This window comes from Saccopteryx leptura, chromosome X (assembly GCF_036850995.1).
Source record: "Saccopteryx leptura isolate mSacLep1 chromosome X, mSacLep1_pri_phased_curated, whole genome shotgun sequence".
Classification (NCBI taxonomy): domain Eukaryota; kingdom Metazoa; phylum Chordata; class Mammalia; order Chiroptera; family Emballonuridae; genus Saccopteryx; species Saccopteryx leptura.
Genome location: NC_089516.1, coordinates 102,444,696 through 102,468,185, shown reverse-complemented (window position 1 = coordinate 102,468,185; position 23,490 = coordinate 102,444,696). Strand labels below are relative to the sequence as shown.

The 23,490-nt window shown below is 39.7% G+C and overlaps 1 protein-coding gene across 1 annotated transcript in view; it reads left to right on the top strand.

Moving 5' to 3' along the window:
- TRPC5 (transient receptor potential cation channel subfamily C member 5) overlaps positions 1-6,217 on the top strand; it is a 352,945-nt gene extending 346,728 nt beyond the window's left edge. Inside the window, exons 8-11 of the mRNA XM_066356460.1 lie at positions 1,241-1,444; positions 1,677-1,718; positions 2,540-2,629; positions 5,426-6,217. Coding sequence (XP_066212557.1) covers positions 1,241-1,444; positions 1,677-1,718; positions 2,540-2,629; positions 5,426-6,121 — 1,032 coding nt within the window. The 3' untranslated portion in view covers positions 6,122-6,217. The remainder of the gene's footprint in view (positions 1-1,240; positions 1,445-1,676; positions 1,719-2,539; positions 2,630-5,425) is intronic.
- The last annotated feature ends 17,273 nt before the right edge of the window (positions 6,218-23,490 follow it).

Below are 23,490 nucleotides of genomic sequence, written 5' to 3'. Positions count from 1 at the left end.
TGAAGAGTGGAGCAGTAGTTGCCAGAAGTTAGGGGTTTAGGAGCATTTTATCACAAAGGGACAACACTAGGGCATTTGGGCAGATGGTAGAACAGTTTTGTATTCTGATTGTGGATTAGATCAGACCACCCAGGTCTTAAAAGTCCTAAAATAAAATTCCAATGCATGTGTGTGTGTCTGTCTAGCTTGGTTTTGATGGTGATTTCACGGGTATATACACTTGTTCAAATTCATCAAATACATAAAATGTGTGATTATTATTCTGTGTAAATTACACTTCAATATTGTTGATTTAAAAAAAAAAGAAAGAAAGCCTCTCCACAGGGATTTCACTCCTTAAGAATAACTACTGCTGACAGTTTAGTATGTGCCTGTCTAGGACTTCTAAGTATGTAATATAAAGGGTTTTCAGTTGCATGAATGGGATCATTGTACATAATATATATTGTGCTTTACATTGCTTCTTTTCACTTAGAAGCCTTGGATGTCTTATAGATATACAGGCAAATGCATATACACACATACATATTCTATATATAAAATGTCATAGATAATTTTTCCATAGTTATATTGTAAGCCACATTATAGAGGTAACATCATTTATTTAACCAGTCTCCCACTGTTGGATATTTAGGTTGTTGCTGGATTGTTTTGCTATGAACAAGCTACAGTGCTATAGTGAACAGCCCTGTGCATACATCTTTTCATAGATATATTTATATGATAAATATGTACAAGTAGGATTACTGGATCACAGAGTATGTGTAATTTGAATTGTTATATCTACAGCTAGTGCTTGACTTACGACCACAATTGGTTCCGACAGACCAGTCGTAACACGATTTGGTTGTAAGTTGAGTAGGCTATATGTACTGTACTGTGAAATGATGTTATAAAAATTTTTAAGTCATATTTTATCATAATTTTCTTTCATTATTGTACTGAGTCTGGGATAACAGTTGAAATGGTGCACGCGGAGATGGTAGTGCTGCCGGAAGCTAGTCCGCATTGTCGTATGCCCAGCTGGGCAATGCTTGTGCTGCCATATGCGGAGCAGTCATGGCAAGGGATTGTGGTCATAAAGTCGAATGGTCATAAGTATCATAGGTCGTAAGTCAATCAATGCCTGTACTGACAAATTGCTTTCTACAGAAGCAGGATAGAAGTTTTGCTATAGAATTCAACATGGGTGCCTTTTGAAGTTTCTAATCCCATTTCCTTAAATTTCTCTTTTTCATAGGATCATGCAGATATTGAGTGGAAATTTGCAAGGACAAAGCTCTGGATGAGTTACTTTGATGAAGGCGGCACCTTGCCACCTCCTTTCAACATCATCCCAAGCCCCAAGTCATTTCTATACCTTGGGAACTGGTTTCATAAAACTTTCTGCCCCAAAAGAGACCCTGATGGTAGACAGAGAAGGCACAACTGGAGCAGCTTCACAGTAAGGCTTTTTAAAATTATGTTTTTTATAAACAAAATTTGTTTCCTACCTTTCCTCATCTGTGACACCTCTCTATGTTAATATCATAAAATCACTCCAACCTAAAATGTTTGGGATTTGTCAGGCAGGAACTCCTTTCATTCTCCATTCTTAATATTTAGAAATAATATTTGGGTGTAAGAGTTGCTGAGAGACAGTTGATGTAAATGTCTCTGTCCATTTTTAATTACAGGAACGCCATGCTAGCAGCCTGATACAGAATCAACATTATCAGGTAAAGCTTCCTCATACAGATTAAGCACAATTGTCCTTGGTCAGTTGTGTAACCTTGGACAAGTGACTTAACCTCACTGAGTCTCAGTTTCCTCATCTGTTAAATGGGAATGATAAAATTTAACTCAGTGTTATTGTGATAATTGAATGGTGAGTATGTATCTATGTGTGTAGATGTGTGTGTGTGTGTGTGTGTGTGTGACAGTTTGCATCAAGTGGTAGCTATCATCATCATTACCACTACTAATATACAAAATATAGTAACCATTTGTGTGTGCCATTCTCAGAAAACTAAGTTAAAATAGGCCATTCCTGTAAAGGAGAAGTGTAGATTGACTCTAAGAAAAATATCTTGGATATGTAATTAGTGAACATTGAAATCAGCGGACTCTGTAACACTAAAGAATGACTTTCTCAACTTTGTAAAAGGAACAAAAACTCTTATCTTACTAACTGGGCAGGTTAAAGTTTAAGCCAACCTGAAGGGAAAGGATATTGACTATGACCAGTCAAGGATTATTCTTCTCTTATTATTCTGTAAGCATGAATCTGTGTTACCTTATGCTTGGGTAGAAATTTTTCCATCAGATGAATTTGAATTGCTGGCCCACTCTACCACCAAATTTGGGCACATAATAATTATTCATTTAGCCAATGGAACTGATTGCATTTTTGCAGAAAATGGATAGATCATGGGAGGATTTTCTATTGCAAAGAAGATCTAAGCATATTTTATTTCCTGTATATGTTTCTTATTTTACTGAGAGCCTGAGATGGAAATGCCTCTTCATGTTTGTTTTGTGTTGTTTTTTTTAATTATAGGAAGTTATCAGGAATTTAGTCAAAAGATATGTGGCTGCTATGGTAAGAAATTCCAAAACAAATGAAGGACTAACAGAAGAAAATTTTAAGGTAATTTAATCATGAAGTGATCCAATTTCTCATTTCATATTTCTTTTTTTTTTCTTGTATTTTTCTGAAGCTGGAAACAGGGAGAGACAGTCAGACAGACTCCCACATGCACCCGACCGGGATCCACCCGGCACGCCCACCAGGGGCAATGCTCTGCCCACCAGGGGGCGATGTTCTGCCCCTCCGGGGCGTCGTTCTGCCGAGACCAGAGCCACTCTAGCGCCTGGGGCAGAGGCCAAGGAGCCATCCCCAGCGCCCTGGCCATCTTTGCTCCAATGGAACCTTGGCTGCGGGAGGCGAAGAGAGAGACGGAGAGGAAGGAGGGGAGGGGGGTGGAGAAGCAAATGGGCGCTTCTCCTATGTGCCCTGGTCGGGAATCCAACCCGGGTCCCCCGCACGCCAGGCCGACGCTCTACCGCTGAGCCAACCGCTCAGGGCCTCATTTCATATTTCTTAAGCATTATTTAATCTTCAGTGTTTAAGGTTACTAGTGCCAGAATTTCAATTGTTTGTAATACAGAAAAGTCAGTTACAATTTTTATTCTCCCTCTTAGAATAGTCTGTCATCCATTAGATGGAGAGATTTTACCAATATCTGTCACACAGTCAGCTTTATGAACAAAAGAATCTGTCCTATGCATTCTATTCATATTATGTATATTCTCTTAGTGGGAACTGAGTACTTTAAATGATGTGGCAAAAATGTGTGCTGAGGCCCTGGCCGATTGGCTCAGTGGTAGAGCGTTGGTCTCGCATGTGAAAGTCCTGGGTTCAATTCCTGGTCAGGACACACAGGAGAAGCACCCATCTGCTTCTCCACCCTTCTTCCTCTCCTTTCTCTCTATCTCTCTCTTCCCCTCCTGCAGCCAAGGCTCCATTGGAGCAAAGTTGGCCCAGTCACTGAGGATGGCTCCATGGCCTCTGCCTCAGGTGCTAGAATGGCTCCGGCCACAACGGAGCAACATCCCAGATGTGCAGAGCATCGAGCATCAGCCCCTGGTGGGCATGCTGGGTGGATCTCTGTCAGGCGCATGTGGGAGTCTATCTGACTGCCTCCCCGCTTCTAACTTTGGAAAAATACAAAAAAAAAAAATAATAATAAAGAAAAGAAAAGAAAAGGAAAAAGAATGTGTGGTAAAGGGCAAGTCAGCAAAGGGTAGATGCCTGGAGATTTAAAGGCCCTCTTGACTTAAAAATATATATATAGGATAAAAAAAAACAACAAAATCTATTACTAAATCTAAGATTTAAGAAACCCTGACATTCAACATTAAAATTGTCCTAATACTAGCATTAACCTAAAAGAGATTTTCAACCAGGGGCAATTATGTTCCCCTGGGCAGATTTAGCAATGTCTAGGGACACTTGGTTGTCATACTGGGATGTGTGTGCTATTGGCATAGAGTGGGTAGAGACTAGGGTTGCAACAAAACATCTTACAATGTATAGGATAGCCCTTGCAACAAAGAATTATCCAGGACAACATGTCAAGTGGTTGAGAAACCCTATCTTAGAACACATGTATATTTTCAAAGGGACTTAGGAAGACTATTATCCTATTCCGTAGAGATAACTCATCTAGCAAGGGCTGTTTATGTGCCCAACACTCCAGCAGGTGCTGCAGTACAGTGGTACAAAAGATATAGCCAGTCCCTATTCTCATGGGGTGACACACAAACACTAATAATAAAGGCTGACAAGTGAGGATTCTAACAGGATATACACAGGGTGCTGTAAAAACACAGGAAGGAGGGACACTTAACTTGGACTTTGGGAGTCAGGGCAGACTTTTTAGCTAAGACTTGAAAAAGGAATTAGATAGGCCCTAGCCAGTTAGCTCAGTTGGTTAGAGTGTCTTTCTGATACACCAAAGTGCAACCTGGTCAGGGAACAGTCAAGAATTAACCAATAAATGCGCAACTAAATGGAATAACAAATCAATCTTTCTCTCTTCTTTCTATAATTAATTTTTTAAAAACAGAGAAAGAAAGCAGGAGCCAGATAAAGGAATGTTGGGGAGAAGAGTGTTCTAGACAGAGAGAACAGTCACAGGCCAAGCGCCACAGGCAAGAGGATATGTCCATACAGGTAGATGGTAAAGAGCCTGGGGAGAGTAGGAAGAGATAAAACCAGAGAGGTCAACAGATACCAGGCCTTAAAAAACTCTGTAGTTTGTTATATAGAGTTTCTATTTTTTCCCTAAGGTCAGTGTCAAGTTACTAAAGAGATTTAAGCAAGAGAGTGGCAAGATCATATTTTAAACCTTTAAAACATGGTTTTTGAAAGAGTAATCTAGTATCTGAACCGCCAATTAGAGAGAGAAGACATTTCATTGGGACTTGAATGAACAGGGCCCCCTCTTCCAAAATAGCAGCCTCATTATCTGACACACTCCACTTCCTTAGTTTTAAACCTTAGAGTCCTAAAAACTTTTCCTGTTCAGGAGCCCTTTTATATACAGACACCTATCCCTATCCCTAATCAAAGTACCCTAATCAAATTCCTTAATTATTAGTTAATACTTCAGCAAGGGGTTTGTCTGTTGGTGTGCCCCTGCTGTGGGGGTTCTGAAATCGATATCACCAACTGCACAATTTTTCCAATGGCCAGCCCTGCCCACAGAATTTTTAATATGCTTTCCTTGTGCTGGAATAATGTGAGATTTTTCTGGTAGTTCATGTACTTTGTGATTTGCTATTAAAGCAAAACCTGGAACATTGCAAAGAATACGCAATGTGCCTATTTTGCGCTAAAACCCACATATCTTGACATAATGTGTTTTCTCTCTTGTCCTAGGAATTGAAGCAGGACATCTCCAGCTTTCGATTTGAAGTGCTTGACCTCTTAGGAAATAGAAAACAGCCAAGAAGAAGCTTTTCTAGCAGCAGCACTGAACTCTCTCAGAGGGATGATAACAATAATGGCAGTGGTGGGGCTCGGCCCAAAACCAAAAGTGTCTCTTTTAATTTAGGCTGCAAGAAAAAGGCCTGCCATGGGCAACCTCTCATCAGAACCAGGCCACAAGTCAGTGGTGCTCAAGGAAAGGCAAAAGCTGAGTCATCAAGCAAAAGTTCCTTCATGGGTTCTTCATTCAAAAAACTGGGTCTCCTATTCTCCAAGTTTAGTGGTCATAAGTCTGAACCCAGTTCAGAGCCAGTGTATACAATCTCTGGTGGAATTGTTCAGCAGCATTATATGTGGGAAGACATCAGATATTCTCATATGGAGAAAGGGCAAGCAGAGGCCTGTTCTCACAGTGAAATTAACCTCGGTGACATAGAATTAAGTGAAGCCCAGGGCGCTGCTCAGAGCAGTGAATGCCCTGTAACCTGTTCCAGCTCTCTTCAATGTGTACCCGGTATCTGCTCCTCAAATTCTAAACTCTTAGACTCCTCAGACGAGATATTTGAAACTTGGGGAGAGGCTTGTGACCTGCTCATGCACAAATGGGGTGATGATGGACAGGAAGAACAAGTTACAACTCGGCTCTAAATCACGCTCCTATCACCTGTTCTGGAACTCAGCAGAAAATTTGTAATTTCCTTGCTCTCAGAGGTGACATAGAATATAATCTCTTCACTGTCCTATCCCCAGAAAAGGGAGTAAAACTTCCCTTATTTTCACCGTATTTTATAGCCACATTCTCCATTTTCTGTTGTTATTATTATTATTATTATTACTACTACATTATTTGCCTTTCTTTGCCTATAAACACCAAGTCCATTTCACAACCAACTGAAGGAGTGTGTGCCCCTAATCAGCAGAGGTGCAGTTGGGTGCTTAATCCTTTGGCTTTGCTTTTCTTACCCTTGCTTCCTTGAAGCTCCAGCTGCCACTGTTGCTGCCGCACAGATTCCTGACCCTCCTCAGGAACTCATACCATTTCCCTGCAGGGCTGAGGGTTGTGCTCAGCCGTCCCCACCAGCTATCAGAAAAATCAAACAAACCTGCCTATCTCTGTTATCCTTCAGTGCTCCATGCTGCCCATTCTGGTTCAATGAACAGCATCAAAGGGAGACTGAACAGTCTGCAAAGAATTGTCAGCTTGTGGTTTCTAGGTATAACTGGCTTTCTTGTTTTCGTTTTTAAACAAGACTTCTCCTTATCGTGGGGGCTGTTTTTCATTTCTTAAGGATGTGTTAGTTTCCTAATGTGTGCCAATGAGTATTTACCTCCTAGCATATGTCCTATCTAATAAGTCAGTGAATTCCTTTCTTGTGTTTGTGTACTTCAGTTAACTTACTACATTTTCAATAGTACTGAGATTAGTATTTAGGATGTGCACTGTTTTTAAAAACTTCTACTACGCTCTAACCAATAGTCACTACATCTCATACATTGGCAAGGAAAAATAATTAGCTGACATATTTATAGGGTCCTACCTACTGTTGACAGTTTCAATCATCATTGTTATTGAAAAGCATTTCTAAGAGAAAGGCCTGGGTTTGAAAATATTTATCAGAAAAATGACGTCTTATTGCAGTGTCAAATCTGAAAAGAACATCTTTATTTTACTTAATTGCTGATACAAAAGACATAGGTACAGATAACCTGATTTGGGTTGCAGTTTTAATATTCACTGCGGGCAATGGTATTGTATATGTAAACTTATGATAGATATATAACATAACAACCCTAGTGATTTCACGGAACTACTATATAAACATGATCCAAAGTCTACTGTCTTTAAAGAAAGATGAATTTATACTTCTAAACAAATTATTTTCCATGCCTTAAGAGAACTTTGTCAGAATAGAAAGGTGCAAATTATAAAAATGAAGTCCATAAACTGCCAAGAGGCAACCTGCTGAACAAGGGTGGTTTTTACCGACATTAGCAAAAGGTATCCCCAAGTTTCTCTAACATAAACTTGAAGCAGCCTTAGGCTTGCGTCCTGGAGATTCAGTCAATAGTATGTAGCTCAGAAAAGCTAAGAGAGTTAGTTAGATATTACCCTGTTCTAGTAAATTTCAATAGCAACAGAAAGCCTACTAAATTCTTATGCATACTGTCTGGTAAAAATAAGTAAAATGAAGCATTTTCTTTTATTTATGTGTTTATTTATTTTTTAGTTTTTGTGGCTGGCCACACAGTCTTACATACGTCTCCAGCACCATGCACCTGGAGAAGCTGCTATGGATGCCAGCTACTGTTTTTTAGTCCTTTCCCAAATACATACAGTGTGGTCTATAGCTACACTGGCCCATAATGAGAAGATGAAATGAAGCATTTTCAAAGAATACAAATATGCCTCCAAAAGAGCATTTGACAGTGTAGTTTCTGTGGTTCTAATTCCCATTTGCAACCCTAGCTTCAGTGAGTGATGGTCAAAATATTCCACATGAAGAAGAGAAAAACTGGGCATGGGGGGATGGAGGAACAAGTGGAGGTCCTGGAGAATAAAGCTCAGACCCAGGGAAAAGTGATCAAGAGAACAAGGTGCATCAAGACCCATTTGGTAAGAGATGGTCCCAAAATAATCCCTTAATCATATCTGCAGTGATAATTTACTCAAATCCAACTCCTTTCCTCTTCTAAGTGGGAATATCATAAATGGCCCTCACATCAATAACAGGTTACTTTCCAAAAGGAGGTTTCTAAAGTTATAGAATTAACTTTCCCAATTATCAAATTTACTTTAAATAAGAAATAGAACCTGTGCTACATTCCTAATTCATATTGATGACACGAAAAACCAACATGTGGCCCTATTTCCTCAAGACATAAAAAATGTCTTTCTCACAAAGTCATGTACTTGTGATAACCTTGTCCTGGCAGTTACTTGATCAGTTTGTCAGAAAATAAGGGTAGCCAGATAGAGAACCATGCTCCAAACTCTAGTCTTCTCTCAAGTAGGCTGTAAAGAGAGAATATGTATAGATCATAGCAGCCAATCTCTACTACTGAAAGAACCCAGTGTAAGTACAGTATTTAATAGACAGTGCATTCCTTTTCAGATCTTCTCAGAGTTATTGTGTTTGGAACTTGAGCTTAAAACCACACTGGCTATGTTTAGGCCTACTTATGTTGGGTACTGAGGCCAATTTGCTGTTAAAACTAAACAGCTATTTTCTTAACTTCCACATTGGTGACACCAATATTTTTATTAGCTCTAACTCAGTAGAAAGTAGAAAGAGAAAGAGATTTGTGTTCAACACTCTAACCTCTGGATCAGTTACTATCAAGAAAGAAGGTATTTCAAACCAAAAGCTTAAATATGTTCTCTGACCCTAGGGAAGGTATAAACCAAAATGAGAGCAAGTTTAAAAACATAAAATTTTAGAGCTAAGAGAGAACATTAGAGAGGATCTATTGCTTCTATTCCAAACTTTTATTTTACAAATAGAAAAAGGTCCAGTAAAGGATAATGACTTGCTCAAGGTCACACAGCAAGTTAATAAACCCAAATCATCCAGCTCATTAGAAACAAGACATTTATTAAGCTCACACACACGCATGCACACGCACACACAAACACGTCTATCATCTATTTATCTGTCTATCTATCTAACATAGGAGATGTGAAAAATAGAATGGCCATTATAGATACCTTTTTGTTCACCTGCCCAAAAAGCTGTGAACTCCACAAATCTCAGACTGACATATTTAAATATAAAGTTGAAAATATAGACAGTAGTCAAATATAATCAGAAACGGTACAAGAATCATTTACCTTTTGTCTAAATATCTATATCACAGTTCACCTCCTTTTTCTTATCACTTCTAAACACATGCATTCATTTGTTTAATTGCATTAAAGTCTCCTTGATAATTAGTAAGGGCAATGCTATTACAAAGACAATGTCTGAACTATATTAGAAAATGACCATTGTTGAAGTATCTTTTCCACTTCCAGCTTTAAGTCTGGTGGAGTACCAAGACAGAGAAGAGATTCCAAATTCAAAATCCTTACGTTGGGAGGATGCCAAATTTTACAGGGATATAAATGCTTCAAGTTATACTTCTGTCCACTTATGTGAGAATATTGGAAATTTTCCAGTTCTGCCTCCCATAGTCATTCTTCATTCTACTCTGACCTAATGTAGGCTATTTTGGCTATGTCCAAAACGTCTAAACATGTCTGCAATTTGATTAAAGGATGTAAAAAAAAGTCCTCTATCTTTTAAATGCCTTAAATAATAAATACCTTTTCAATAAGACCTGTAGTTCTAATGGCAGTGAAAACCCTTCCCTAAAAATTTCTTGCAGAATTCCAATGAAAAATATGAGTTGATACTTTGGCCAGAAAATATGAATAACCATTTGATTTTCATATGACCTGATGGGTGAAACTGAAGTGGTGTTTTGATAAACAGTTTAAGTTGCCAGACCTTGGTCTTTTGAACCACCATGTAAAAGGTACTTGAAGTTAGGCAGACATTGTTTTCTGTTTAAAAGTACTTAAGACAAATTGGTATTATTTATTTATTTATTTATTTATTTATTTATTTATTTATTTATTTAGTTTTTGTATTTTTCTGAAGTTGGAAACGGGGAGGCAGTCAGACAGATGCCTGCATGCACCCGACCGGGATCCACCCAGCACGCCCACCAGGGGGCATCGCTCTGCCGCAATCAGAACCATTCTAGTGCCTGAGGCAGAGGCCACAGAGCCATCCTCAGCGCCCGGGCCAGCTTTGTTCCAATGGAGCCTTGGCTGCGGGAGGGGAAGAGACAGACAGAGAGGAAGGAGAGGGGGGGTGGAGAAGCAGATGGGTGCTTCTCCTGTGTGCCCTGGCCAGGAATGAAACCCGGGACTCCTGCACACCAGGCCAACGCTCTACCACTGAGCTAACCGGCCAGGGCCAAATTGGTATTATTTTAGCAATAAAGTTTTCAAAACAGTGTTAATAGATTGCTAATACAGATATAGCCATATTAGTTGATGTAATGTTTGGATCATTTAAATAACCTCTTCATACCTACTCATGAGCTCTCTCCAACCCCAACCCCTGCAGCTTTGCATCAAATCTATGGGTAATTTAGATTATCTATCTGTCTTGTTTTATCTACATAATTGTTACAAATATCCACTTTGTTGGTACAGAACCAGCCATTGGGAACCAAGTACCCAGTTCAATGAGAACACTACTTTAAGACAGAGAAATGTTATTTTTACTATAATTCCAGTGACCCTTTTCATCACTTCTTCCCACCAGATATGGGTTTTGGCTTACAGGTGGGGATGTTTGTAAAAGTGAGAACCCTGTCTGTGTACATACACACACATGCACACGCACGTACATGCACACATACACCACCATTTGACTGCTCTGGCCTTGGCTTTTCCTCCTTTTTGGTAATTATTAGATCACTTTAAAAGGAGGACAAGCAGGAATAACTTTTAATGACAAAAAATCTTCCTGAGGTGTGGTGAGGAATTGCTAAAATGAACAGCCACCAAGGCATCCACTATAGAACAACTCTTAATATTAGAGGTCTCGGGATTTGAGGTTTCTGGTTTGAAGAAAATAGAAAGCTTTTATGTCAGAAGAAAAAAAAACTAACTTGTAAAAAAGAACATGCATTTTTGGTGAGTTAAGTAAGTCTGCATACTTCAGATTTACTGTACACTTGAGATATTACTATTATTATGCTGACATGTGGCCTAGGGTTTCCAGCTATATGCTGCATGGTGGTCCAGAGGTGCTGATAGGTGGTTTTGAGAGCTTTACTTTTACAGATTGGAACGTTTATTAAGAAACAAAGGCGTTAGTTACTGGAATGATACAGACAGCAGGCGAGGGTGCCCTAGCATTTAAAAACTCATTATTTGCAGTGGTAGAGCATCGGCCTGGCATGCAGGAGTCCCTGGTTCGATTTCTGGCCAGGGCACACAGAAGAAGCGCCCATCTGCTTCTCCACCCCTTCCCCTCTCCTTCCTCTCTGTCTCTCTCTTCCCCCTCCCGCAGCCAAGGCTCCATTGGAGCAAAGTTGGCCCGGGTGCTGAGGATGGCTCTGTGGCCTCTGCCTTGGGCGCTAGGATGGCTTTGGATGCAACAGAGCAATGCCCCAGAGGGGCAGGGCATCGCCCCCTGGTGGGCATGACGGGTGGATCCCGGTCAGGCGAATGCGGGAGTCTGTCTGACTGCCTCCCCATTTCCAGCTTCGGAAAAATGCAAAAAATAAAAAAAAAATTTTTTAAATAAGATAAAAACTCATTATTTGTTTTATTCCCACTCACAGGGTATTTGTATCTCAAAAGTAGTTGTTAGTTTATTGGATCAGTCATGGTCTTTCCTTTCTTTTCCTAAAGAGGTATCATCAGTATCTCTGGTACTTGAGAGACATGTACATATTAACGATTATAATGTTTAAATATAAAATTAAGTGGAATGCCCTTATGCCAAAAGCTAATTTTCTTATCTGATGTGAAAGTTGTAAAAGCTCTGTAGAAACTTGTTACTACACAAAGGCAATGAGTTCTGTAGTTAACAAAGAGCCTGCAACTTTTGACCACTGCAATCAACCCTCATAAACCCACATTTGCAGCACATGTCTACCTGTCCTCAGCCCTCACCCTCAAAATGGAAAGACTTCTTTACAACTCCAAATGACTTGATAGAACCAAAAAAAAGAGTAAATGAAGATGTCGGTAAGAAAGGCCTGCAGTGTAAAGGTCATTTTCACCAATTTACAGCTTATTTTGTCCTTTGACTTTATCTAGAAGCAGGTGTCAAGGCAACCTAACATCCCAAAAGTTGCACCTCACTTTATGCACAAACACATAGCAAGGCACCAATCTCCATGGTACTGGCACAAGCGTGTCTTTTATTTTAGCCTAAAGCAGGCAACCACTTGCAAGTAGTTATGCTGGACTTGGCCACTTTATGTCTCTTCCCACAAAGTTCAGTATATCCCCCAAATACTCCTTGCCACCAATTGACTTCCAACTTAGGGACTTCCTTGACAGTTCTCTGATCTTACACAACCCTTAAAACTAACCTTTGAAACACAGAACAAAAAAGTGGCTTTAGATTTTTGTGCGAGTGATTGAGGTACTTACAGGGTCATAGTACAGAGACAGATGTCTACACTGAGATAACGTTCGTCATTTTAAAAAATGAATAACATTAATACCAACATATTCTCCCTCACCAAAATCCAGAAGTGAAACAGTATATTAAAAATGGCGCTGAAAAACCTATAAATCATTTTTCAAAGTTTGGATCATATTCAGGTTGAATTCCAGATAGTAGCAAGTGACCTTGTGATCACTCTGATTCCTAACTTCAACACATCAGATACATAGTAAGGTTATATTTTAAATTGGGTATCGTTGATTGGCTTTTATAAATATGCATATTTGACCAATTATTGGAAGGATATGTTTCTCCAAATTCTATCTAAGAAATAAAATGAATTTGTCAAAACTCTCCATGAAAGAACAATAAAAGGTAAAATTGGGGGAGGGTAGTGTGGAAGAAAGCTACATTCTATATCTGTTGTCTTATTTTAATCTCATGAATTTGGAATAAGTAAAGTGAAATTACAAAATATTGAGAATGATATTTTCATAAACATATCATAATTTAAGCTTCCAAATAAATGAATGTTGTTCTTCAAAATAGTCACCATGAACTGCACCCATATTCAAATGCGGCCATTATCCCAACCATTGAGGACTTCCACTTTTGGGAGGATTTTCAAAATCCACAATAAAATCTCTTAATATCTTCAGTGGCAGAAAATCATGGCCCTGTAAGATTAAATTTTTAAAAATAGTAAAAAGTAAGTTTAGATCCATATTTGGTAAAAGAAAAAAATTGGGTGATCAAACTGAGTTCTTTTTTTTCCAGTAAAAAATAACCATTTTCAAAGTACAGTTAAACAACAGGAACTTTGATAGGCACAATTATAAAATAATGAGACAGTATGTATGTAGTTTTAAAGTGACCTGAAACTGTTCTTTGGAATCAACTTTTTCCTTAGCAACTTTATTGAAGAATAATATGTATACAATTACGTTCATCTATAAAGTGTACAATTAAGTGAGTTTTCACAAGTTGTATATATCCCTAGAACCACTACCAAAATCAAGCTACAAAATATTTCCACCATCCCCAAAAAGATTCCTTGTTCTCTTTGCCATCTGGAATCTAGTTTCAAACATGTTTGTGTCAGTGGCAACCTAAATGGCGTAAGTGTATAGCTTCCCAATGAGGATTCGTTAAAGAATGCAATATTTAGTTATAGAACCTCCAATGATTTAGGAATAACTGTAATGACTTATGCCTTGAAACATTTGTGTTTAAAATAATAAAACACATTCCAAGTTCCAATGGCTTAAGTTGTACATAAACTCAGAACTGGCTTTCTTACGGATCAAACCTTATGTGATCCATAAGAAATCACACTTCAATGCAGAGGTTCTGACAACTGGGCTGTTAGCAGGAAGAAGGAGCAGTAAAGAAAGGCCCCAGCCTTTGTAGAAATATGGAGGGGAGGATTTTCGCCTCAGAAAGAGCTCCAGTAGCAGAAGTAGGAGGTGGTTCTAGTGGCAGGTAGCTAAATTTTCAGATCATTTGAAAATCACCTTTTCAGACTAGGTATTCCCTGTATAAGATTTAGTCATATATATAAGTACAGCTTCAATGTTTGTGGTCAACCTCGTAGGACCTCCTTATACAACACACATTAAGCAATCAGGTTAAATAACCAAAGCAAAGCAGCCTGTAGTCTAAACAAGCAGAGTGATAACTCTACTTGGTATACTTGGGCAGGGGAAGTACTTAGAATTAAGTGTCTAATGCGATCATTGGAACCAATGGCACAAAAATGAATGTGTGAGCTGAAGGGGAAACCTCTAATTCCAAAGATTTTACACAGTCTATGGTTTTCTTAATGTTAAAAGCAATCCAATTTGATATCTTATTAACTTCCAAAATTTTAACTGGTCAAATTACTCCTTTAAACATAGTAAAAGTAAACCCATGTGGTCTCTTATTTCAACCACACAGACGAATATTTTCTCAATGATATTTCAGCTGAAATAAGGATAAAGAAATCCATCTCAAGTGAAAAGATGTTAATTTGTCTTTGTTTCTTATAAGAGTGCATGCCACCGGCAGTATCCAAGAAAATATCAGTATTTAAACTCTTCACAGGATTCTATTTCAAGATTTCGCAAAAACAGGGTTAAAATTGAGGATGAAGACTTTCTTTCTGTTCAAAACAATGAATGTAGTTTGGAGCTAACATTTGGTAGCAGATAAAGAACACAAGCAAACACAGGCAGTGTTTAATTCACTTTCTTAGATCCAGTCACACATCATCGTACATAAATGTTTGCATCAAAATTACAGTTAAAATTGTATCTCCTGAGCTTAGCTATGAAAAAGGAAAACTCCAAGTTTGTTTGTGTAAATTGCATTTTGACTTTGCAAAATACTATCTTAAAAGCTAAAGCCTCCTTGAGTAACTATTACTTCAATTTAAATACTTTCTGTAAGAAGTGCAAAGTTAGTGTTATTCTTAAATGTGTTAAAAAATAATCATGTTCAATAATATGATTTTGTGTACTTTCAGCTTCAGTGTAAATAAAAATAAAGCATTTGCCTTTCTCCCCTGAAATGTGTGATTGCTCAGATGTAAGGTGTTTTGTTCCTTCTTTACCCAATGCAATAATTGAAAGCCACCTATTAATAAACATTTATGAACAACATATTTTACATCATAATCTAACCAGAAGAAATACTGCAGTCCAATATATTTTGAAAATAATAATGAAGAATAAACATTAATATCATTCTAACTTTTATACTTCCTATTAAACAAAGCTATAACTATTAAATACTTAAAAATTGAATCTACATTCATAAAGAATTTTGAGATTATTGGAGTAATACAGTTATAAAGCTATAGCTTACACCGTTGAGAAACCTTATAGATCTTATCCTCGACATTTCTTAGTTTCTTGAGTACCCAAAGTATGATAAATACTGTACAGAACAGTTTGTGCATCAGCAAAAAGACACATAAATTGAGGTTAAGAAGGTTATTATTAAACTAGAATAATAGGAGTACATTTGGGCAATATTTCCTCAATTATCAGCTGACACTTCTTTACGTTTTTTTTTCCCTGAATTGAGAAACAGGGAGACAGAGAGACAGACTCCCACATGCGCCCAACTGGCATCCACCTGGCAAACCCACTAGGGGGAGAGGCTTGGCCCTTCTGGGGCATTGCTCCATTGCAACCGGAGCTATTCCAGTGCCTGAGGCAGAGGCTATGGAGCCATCCTCAGTGCCCGGGCCAACTTTGCTCCAATGGAGCCTTGGCTGTGGGAGGGGAAGAGAGAGAGAGAGAGAGAGGAAGGAGAGGGGGAAGGGTGGAAAAGCAGATGGGCACTTCTCCTTTGTGCCCTGGGCTGAAATTGAACCTGGGACTTCCACACACCGGGTCGATGCTCTACCGCTGAGGCAACTGGCCAGGGCCAAAAACTTTTTTGTAGTAATAGACTTTTCAGCAATTAGCTTTACCCTAATTAATTCAGATTACTAAAGTGTTACCATGTTTTATTTTACTAATTAACATTAACTTTTAGGACATCAGAGCACTGGTTAGCATACCAGAACAGCTTAACTTTCAGCCAAATAACTCACTTGCAAATCCTGGTCTAATTATTTTAAGTGTGATTGGGTGTATAACATTTACAGGTTGGTTAAATAAGTAAGTACAATAAAAAAGGTAGTAGTATATCTAAAACATATCTACAACCAGCACATGCAAAGAACTCTTACAACTCAATAATAACAATACAGGCCCTGGCCGGTTGGCTCAGTGGTAGAGTGTCGGCCTGGTGTGCAGAAGTCCCGGGTTTGATTCCCGGCCAGGGCACACAGGAGAAGCGCCCATCTGCTTCTCTACCCCTCCCCCTCTCCTTCCTCTCTATCTCTCTATTCCCCTCCCGCAGTGAGGCTCCATTAGAGCAAAGATGGCCCGGGTGCTGGGGATGGCTCCTTGGCCTCTGCCCCAGGCGCTGGAGTGGCTCTGGTCGCAACAGAGCGATGCCCCAGAGGGGCAGAGCATCGCCCCCTGGTGGGCAGAGCGTCGCCCCCTGGTGGGTGTGCCGGGTGGATCCCAGGCGGGCGCATGCGGGAGTCTGTCTGACTGTCTCTGCCCGTTTCCAGCTTCAGAAAAATACAAAAAATAATAATAATAATAACAATACAAATGGTTTAAATACACTACAAAATAGGAATATATACAACTAGGAGGTAAGCACTAGAAAAAGTGCTCCACATAATCACAGAAATGAAAATTAAAACCAAGAGATATAATTTACTACACACACACCAGAATGGCTAAACATCAAAGACTTCCACTAGCAAATGTTGACCAGGAAAAGAACTGTAACCTTACACTTGACACTGCTGATGGGAGTGTAAACTATTACAGTCACTTTGGAAAATATCTTGTAGTTCCTTATAAAACTAAACCTACACTTAACCTACAACCCTGCAATTCCATTCCAAGAGGAATAAAAACAAATGCTCACAAAAAGAGTTCTACAAATATGTTTGTAACATTTTTATTTGTATCTAAAAAGTGGAAATGCTCCAGCTATCCATAACCACAGAATGGATAAGCAACCAATGGTATTTCTATACAATGAAATGCTTCTCAGCTATAAAAAAGCTATTGACATATAATATGGGTGGATCCCAAATATATAATACTAAAGGAAGCATTCCAGAAAGGAGCTGATTCACTTACATACAATTTGAAAAACAGAAACTAATATATGATGGAGGGAGGGGATCAAAAGGAACAGCAGTGCCCAGGGAACAGGAATGGGGAAGCAGGAATAGACTGGGAAAGAACATGAGGGAATCTGCTGGGATGAAAATGTTATCTTGATAAAGGCTTGGGTTTCACAAATATAATCTTTCAATGTACTGTATCAAACACATAAGATTTGTACATTTCACTGTGTGTACACTTTACTTCAAGAGGAAAAAAAGAATCTTGAACAAATAATGAACTCTAACAATATGCATGGTGAAATGTTTAGGGGTGAGAGGTGTACTTAAGTCCACCGTTCTTCTCAATGTATTAAAAAATAGAATTTACTAATGTATAATGTGAAAATACAAGTATAGTAAAATGTTAAGTGTAGAATCTATGTGGTGACTATATGAATGTTTGTTGCACAATTATTTCAACTTTTCCAAGTTTAAAATTTTTCATAACACGTTGGAAAAATAAGCAGTGAATAAAGCAAAAGAACTAGGTTATCAAAAGCTAAATCTATACCATGCTTCAAAAACAACTAGGAGGAAAATTCTGAAGCTGTTTCAGCAAATCTAAAGTCATGAAAGAAAATTGAAACAAAGTTTGGATATTCCAGTCAAGATGGCAGCATAGGTAAAGACAGTACTTACCTCCTCCCACAATCAAATCAAAATTACAACTAATCTACAGAACCATCATTCAGAACCACCTGCAATTGAGCTAAATTGAAGTCCTACAACTACAGATATAAGGAAGCCACACTGAGACTGATAGGAGGGACAGAGACGCTGAATTGGGTTGACCCCACACCCACATGTGGCAGATAAAAACTGGGAGGCATATCTTGGCTGTGGAGGTCTCCCCTGAGGTGCAAGGCCTCCCAGCCCAGAATTCCAGTGCCAGGAAGAGAAGTCCCCATAACTTCTGGTAGTAAAAACCAGCGGGGATTGAGGCTGAAGGAGACAGAGGATGAAGTTCCAGGAAGTTCCTCTTAAAGGGCCCATGCACTCACTCCTGAACTCCAATGCAGGAGCAGCAGCTTGAAAGGTACCAGAGACAGATGGGGAGGAACTGAGTGGTCCAGCATCAGAACAAGAGCTGGGGGACAATTTTCTCTCAGACAAAAGTACTGGCAGAGGCCATTGGTTTTTTGTGTTTTGTGTTTTTTTTTTTGTATTTTTCCGAAGTTGGGAATGGGGAGGCAGTCAGACAGACTCCTGCATGCGCCCGACCGGGACCCACCCGGCATGCCCACCAAGGGGCGATGCTCTGCCCATCTTGAGGTGTCGCTCTGCCACAATTAGAGCCATTCTAGTGCCTGAGGCAGAGGCCACAGAGCCATCCTCAGCGCACAGGCAAACTTTGCTCCAGTGGAGCCTTGGCTGTGGGAGGGGAAGAGAGAGACAGAGAGGAAGGAGAGGGGGAGGGGTGGAGAAGCAGATGGGCACTTCTCCTGTGTGCCCTGGCCGGGAATCGAACCCGGGACTCCTGCACGCCAGGCCGATGCTCTACCACTGAGCCAACTGGCCAGGGCCGCCATTGTTCTTTTGATGAGCCCTTCCCCCACAGAGCAAGCAGACTGGCCCCCTATCTGAAGTCTCCATCAACCTGGCTCAGTGTTGGCCCCACCCAACTTTTAGGCCCACCCAAGTTGTTTCCAGTGGCTTTTCCATATGAATGGCCTGTCTGTCATGCTTCAGATTTTCCTAAAATCTCTCAAATGAGCATCATCTGGCCTCAGTGTGTCCTGTACCTCTTGTCTCGCTAAGTGGCACCAGGCCCAGCACTAGCAGCAGCCAGCCGTGGTTCACAGCTTGGCCTTGCCCACGTACCTCCAAGTCCAGCATAAGTAGCAGACAATTGCAGATCAGTTTGCAGCTCATGCTGGGTGGCCCCACGCAGAACACAGACGGTGGCTGACTTTGGCCTGCACCTCCTGGGAGGCCCCAGAGTCAGCACACCCAGTGAACAGTTCCAGTTCACGTCAAAGCACCACCATCCCATCACATCCACAAGCAACACACTGAAGGGGAGGACTCAGTGGGCACCAGAGTCCTACTCTGTAGGGGGCTGCAGAGCTGATCCTCCACTGTGGTCAGAGGTTGGTGGTCAGTGGGTGCAGCCTGTCCTTGCAGCTGATCAGCCTGGGGGTAAATCCCTCCCACTAACGTGGCAACAGCAATCAAAGCTCAACTAGAAGAGGAGGACGTACGCAGTCCACACAGGGGCGCACGGCAAATGCCAACCTGGGTGACTGGAGAGGCTGTACCCCTAAATCCCACAGAACATCAGGTTATTCTACCAAGCCTGAGACACGGCAGCTCTACTTAATACATAGAAACAAAAACATGGAGGCTGCCAAAATGAGACAAAGAAACAGGAGCCAAACGAAAGAACAGAACAAAGCACCAGAAAAAGATCTAAACAAAATAGAGACAAGCAATCTACTAGATGCAGAGTTCAAAGCACTGGTTATAAGCATGCTCAATAAACTTAGTGAGAACTTCAACAGCATAAAATAGGACCACTCAGAAATGAAGGATACACTAACTGAAATGAAGAATAATTTAGCCTGACCTGTGGCGACACAGTGAATAAAATGTCCACCTGAAATGTTGACACTTTATGAGATGTAAAATGTTATGAGATGTAAAGTGTCCGCTGCTGGTTTGAAACCCAGGGCTTGCCCGGTCAAGGCACATACGGGAAGCAACTATGAGTTGTTACTTCCCGTTCCTCCCCCTTTCTCTCTCTCCTCTCTCTGAAATCAATAAACAAAATCTTTTTTTTTTTTTTTTGAAGCTGGAAACGGGGATAGACAGTCAGACAGACTCCCGCATGCGCCCGACCGGGATCCACCCGGCACGCCCACCAGGGGGTGACGCTCTGCCCCTCCGGGGCATCGCTCTGTTGCGACCAGAGCCACTCTAGCACCTGGGGCAGAGGCCAAGGAGCCATCTCCAGCGCCCGGGCCATCTTTGCTCCAATGGAGCCCCGCTGCTGCGGGAGGGGAAGAGAGAGACAGAGAAGAAGGAGCGGGGGAGGGGTGGAGAAGCAGATGGGCACTTCTCCTGTGTGCCCTGGCCGGGAATCGAACCCAGGACCCCTGCACGCCAGGCTGACACTCTACCACTGAGCCAACCGGCCAGGGCCAAAATCTTTTTTTTTTAAAAGCATACATTCATTGCTCCACTTAGTTGTTCTATTTAGTTGTGCACTCACTGGTTACTTCTTTATGTGCCCTGCCCAGAGATCGAACCTGCAACCTCAGCATGCCAGGATGACATTCTATCCACTGAGTCACCTGGCCAGGGCCTGAAACCGGTATACTTATGTTAACCAGCGCACATCAACAAATTCATTTAAAAAAAGTTCAGCACCACCGAACCAGTATTATATAAAATGTTAAAGGGTCTTCTTTAAGAAGAAAAAAAATGAATGGCAATACAGATCTATCAACAATTGAATCTAATAAAACAAAAATAAGTGAACAAGCAGAACAGAAACTGATTCATAAAGAACATTTTGACAGTTCCGAGAAGGGAGAGGGATGGGTGATAAAGGTGATGAGGTTAAGAAATACAAATGGTGTGACATTATTAACAATAGCCAGGATTTGAAAGCAGCTTAAGTGTCCATCAATAGATGAGTGGATTAGAAGGCTGTGGTACATTTAAACAATAAAATATTTTGTTGCCATAAAAAAGGATGGCCCTGGAGCGCATAATGCTAAGTGAGATAAGCCAGAGAAAGACAAGTACTATGTGATTCCACTCATATGCAGAAATCTAATGAACACAATGAACTAACAAGCAAAACAGAAACAGGCTGATATATAGAGAGCAGGCTGAAAGCCGTCGGTTTGGGAGGCGCTGGGTGAGCAGGGTGGAGAGATAGAGCAAAAGAGGGAAAAGAAAAAACTCATGGACACACGCAATGATATGGTAACTGCCAGAAGGACAGGATTGCTGGGTGATGGTGGAGGGTATACAGAAAAATGGTGATGGATGTTGACTTGATTTGGTGTGGCGAACACACAACACAATGTACAGATGATGTGTTGTAGAATTGTGTACTTGAAGCCTGTATAATTTTGTTAATCAGAATCAACCCCAATAAATTCAATAAGAAAAAGAAATACAAATTGGTTGTTACAGAATAGTCATGAGATGTAAAGTACAGCAGAGGGAATATACCATATTCCCCCATGTATAAAACGCACCTTAATTTTGGGGCCTGAAATTTGAAAAAAAAAAGTATTACATAAAGTTATTGAACTCAAGTTTTATTCATCATAAAATTCATACAACTCCTCATCACTCTCAAAACTCCCATCCATTAGCTTGTCCTCTCTGTGTCTGATGACGAATCACTGTCTTCAACAATGAGCACAAAAATAAAGTGCGAAATAGCGAGAAATGCAAGTAAAAAAAAAATCTACAAGCACTGTATAAGACGCACCCAGTTTTTAGACTCCACAAATTTTTTGGAAAAGGGTACTTCTTATACACGGGAAAATACAGTAGTCAATAATATTCTATTAACTATGTATGGTGCCAGGTAGGTGTGAAATTTATCGAGATGACCACTTAGTAAGTTATGTAATGTCTAATCACTGGGATGTACATCTGAAACTAATATAATAATGTAATGTCAACTGTAATTGACAATAAAAATGATTAAAAAGTAAAAAAAAATTTAAAAATGTAAAAAAATATATAAAAAAAACAAAGTTCAACTACTAAAACAAACAAAACAACTGAATATAAACATGTTCTTTTTTTTTTTTTTGGTAAGACTACACAAGTGGCAGAACTTTGTTTTTTTAAATTTCATTGTGGTAAGAACACTTACCAGGAGAGCTATCCTTTTATGATTTTATGATTTTTAGTGTATACCTGACCTGCAGTGACACAGTGCATAAAGTGTCAGCCTGGAACACTGAGGTCGCCTGTTCAAAACCCCAGGCTTGCCTGGTTAAGGCACATAGGGAGTTGATGCTTCCCGCTCCTCCCCCCTTCTCTCTCTCTCCTCTGTCCAAAAAGTGAATAAAATTATATATATAAAGTGTACAATACAGTATTGTTGTCTATAGACATACTATTGCAAAGCAGAGCTCTAAAACTTACTCATCTTGCATAACTGAAATTTATCAAGATATAATTAGTCACTTTGACCTGGCTAATACACCAGCAAGAAAATAAAATATACTTTAAGTCTGAAATTTTAGTACCTCAGTACTAGGGTAGAATTTTTTTTTTCTCTAATTCTGCAAAAGATTTGAAAACCTGCATTATATAGAAAAAAGCCATAAGGTCTGCATGAAAGGACTTACCAGTTGATTAGCTGAAGGTACTAACCACCCATATAACACCAATAAATCATTACTATTAATAATGTTTGGTCAAAGTAGACTTTAACATTTTTCTTCATTGTCTGGCCTGACTTAATAAGAATTCATTCATTTTAACCTTAGTATTGTTGAGTCACACTCACCTCCCCCAAATGTTTAGCCCATGGCAAGAGCCACCAGGGGGGAAAAATAGCTATTTAACAGTAATTTCCTGGATTCCAAGCTTACCTCTGGCAGCTATAAAATAAGAAGTGAACTCAAAAGTGGTGGTGATTATTAGAAAAACAGTGAAGCAGTAAAACCTGAAATGGTTCACTTACCTCAATTAGTTTCAACTATAAATAAATGTCATGGTTTAATAAAATTTAGTTTTGCATGTAGTAAATATTCTTGAGAATTACTGACTTTTAATTTCAGCCTTCCTAACCCCCCAGATATCTGAATAAGGTAGCCATGGGCCTTATGGGACAGCTTCTCTAAAACATTGTTTAATTCTTTTCAGGATTCATTACAACATTTTTGAAAACCTGAATTCTTAATCATTTCCTAAAAAAAAAAAAAAAAAAAAAAAAAAGGAACTGTCTAGATTGCCAGTTACAACAGTTTTTATTTAACTATTTTCAAACACAAAAATAGAGGGAATAGCATAATGAACCCAAGCTTCAACAGTTACAATTCAAGTTACTAACATGCAGCTGAACTTTCACTTATAACCCCTCCCAAGATTATTTTGAGACAATACCCGGGTTCATCACTCCCATGCAGTTTTAC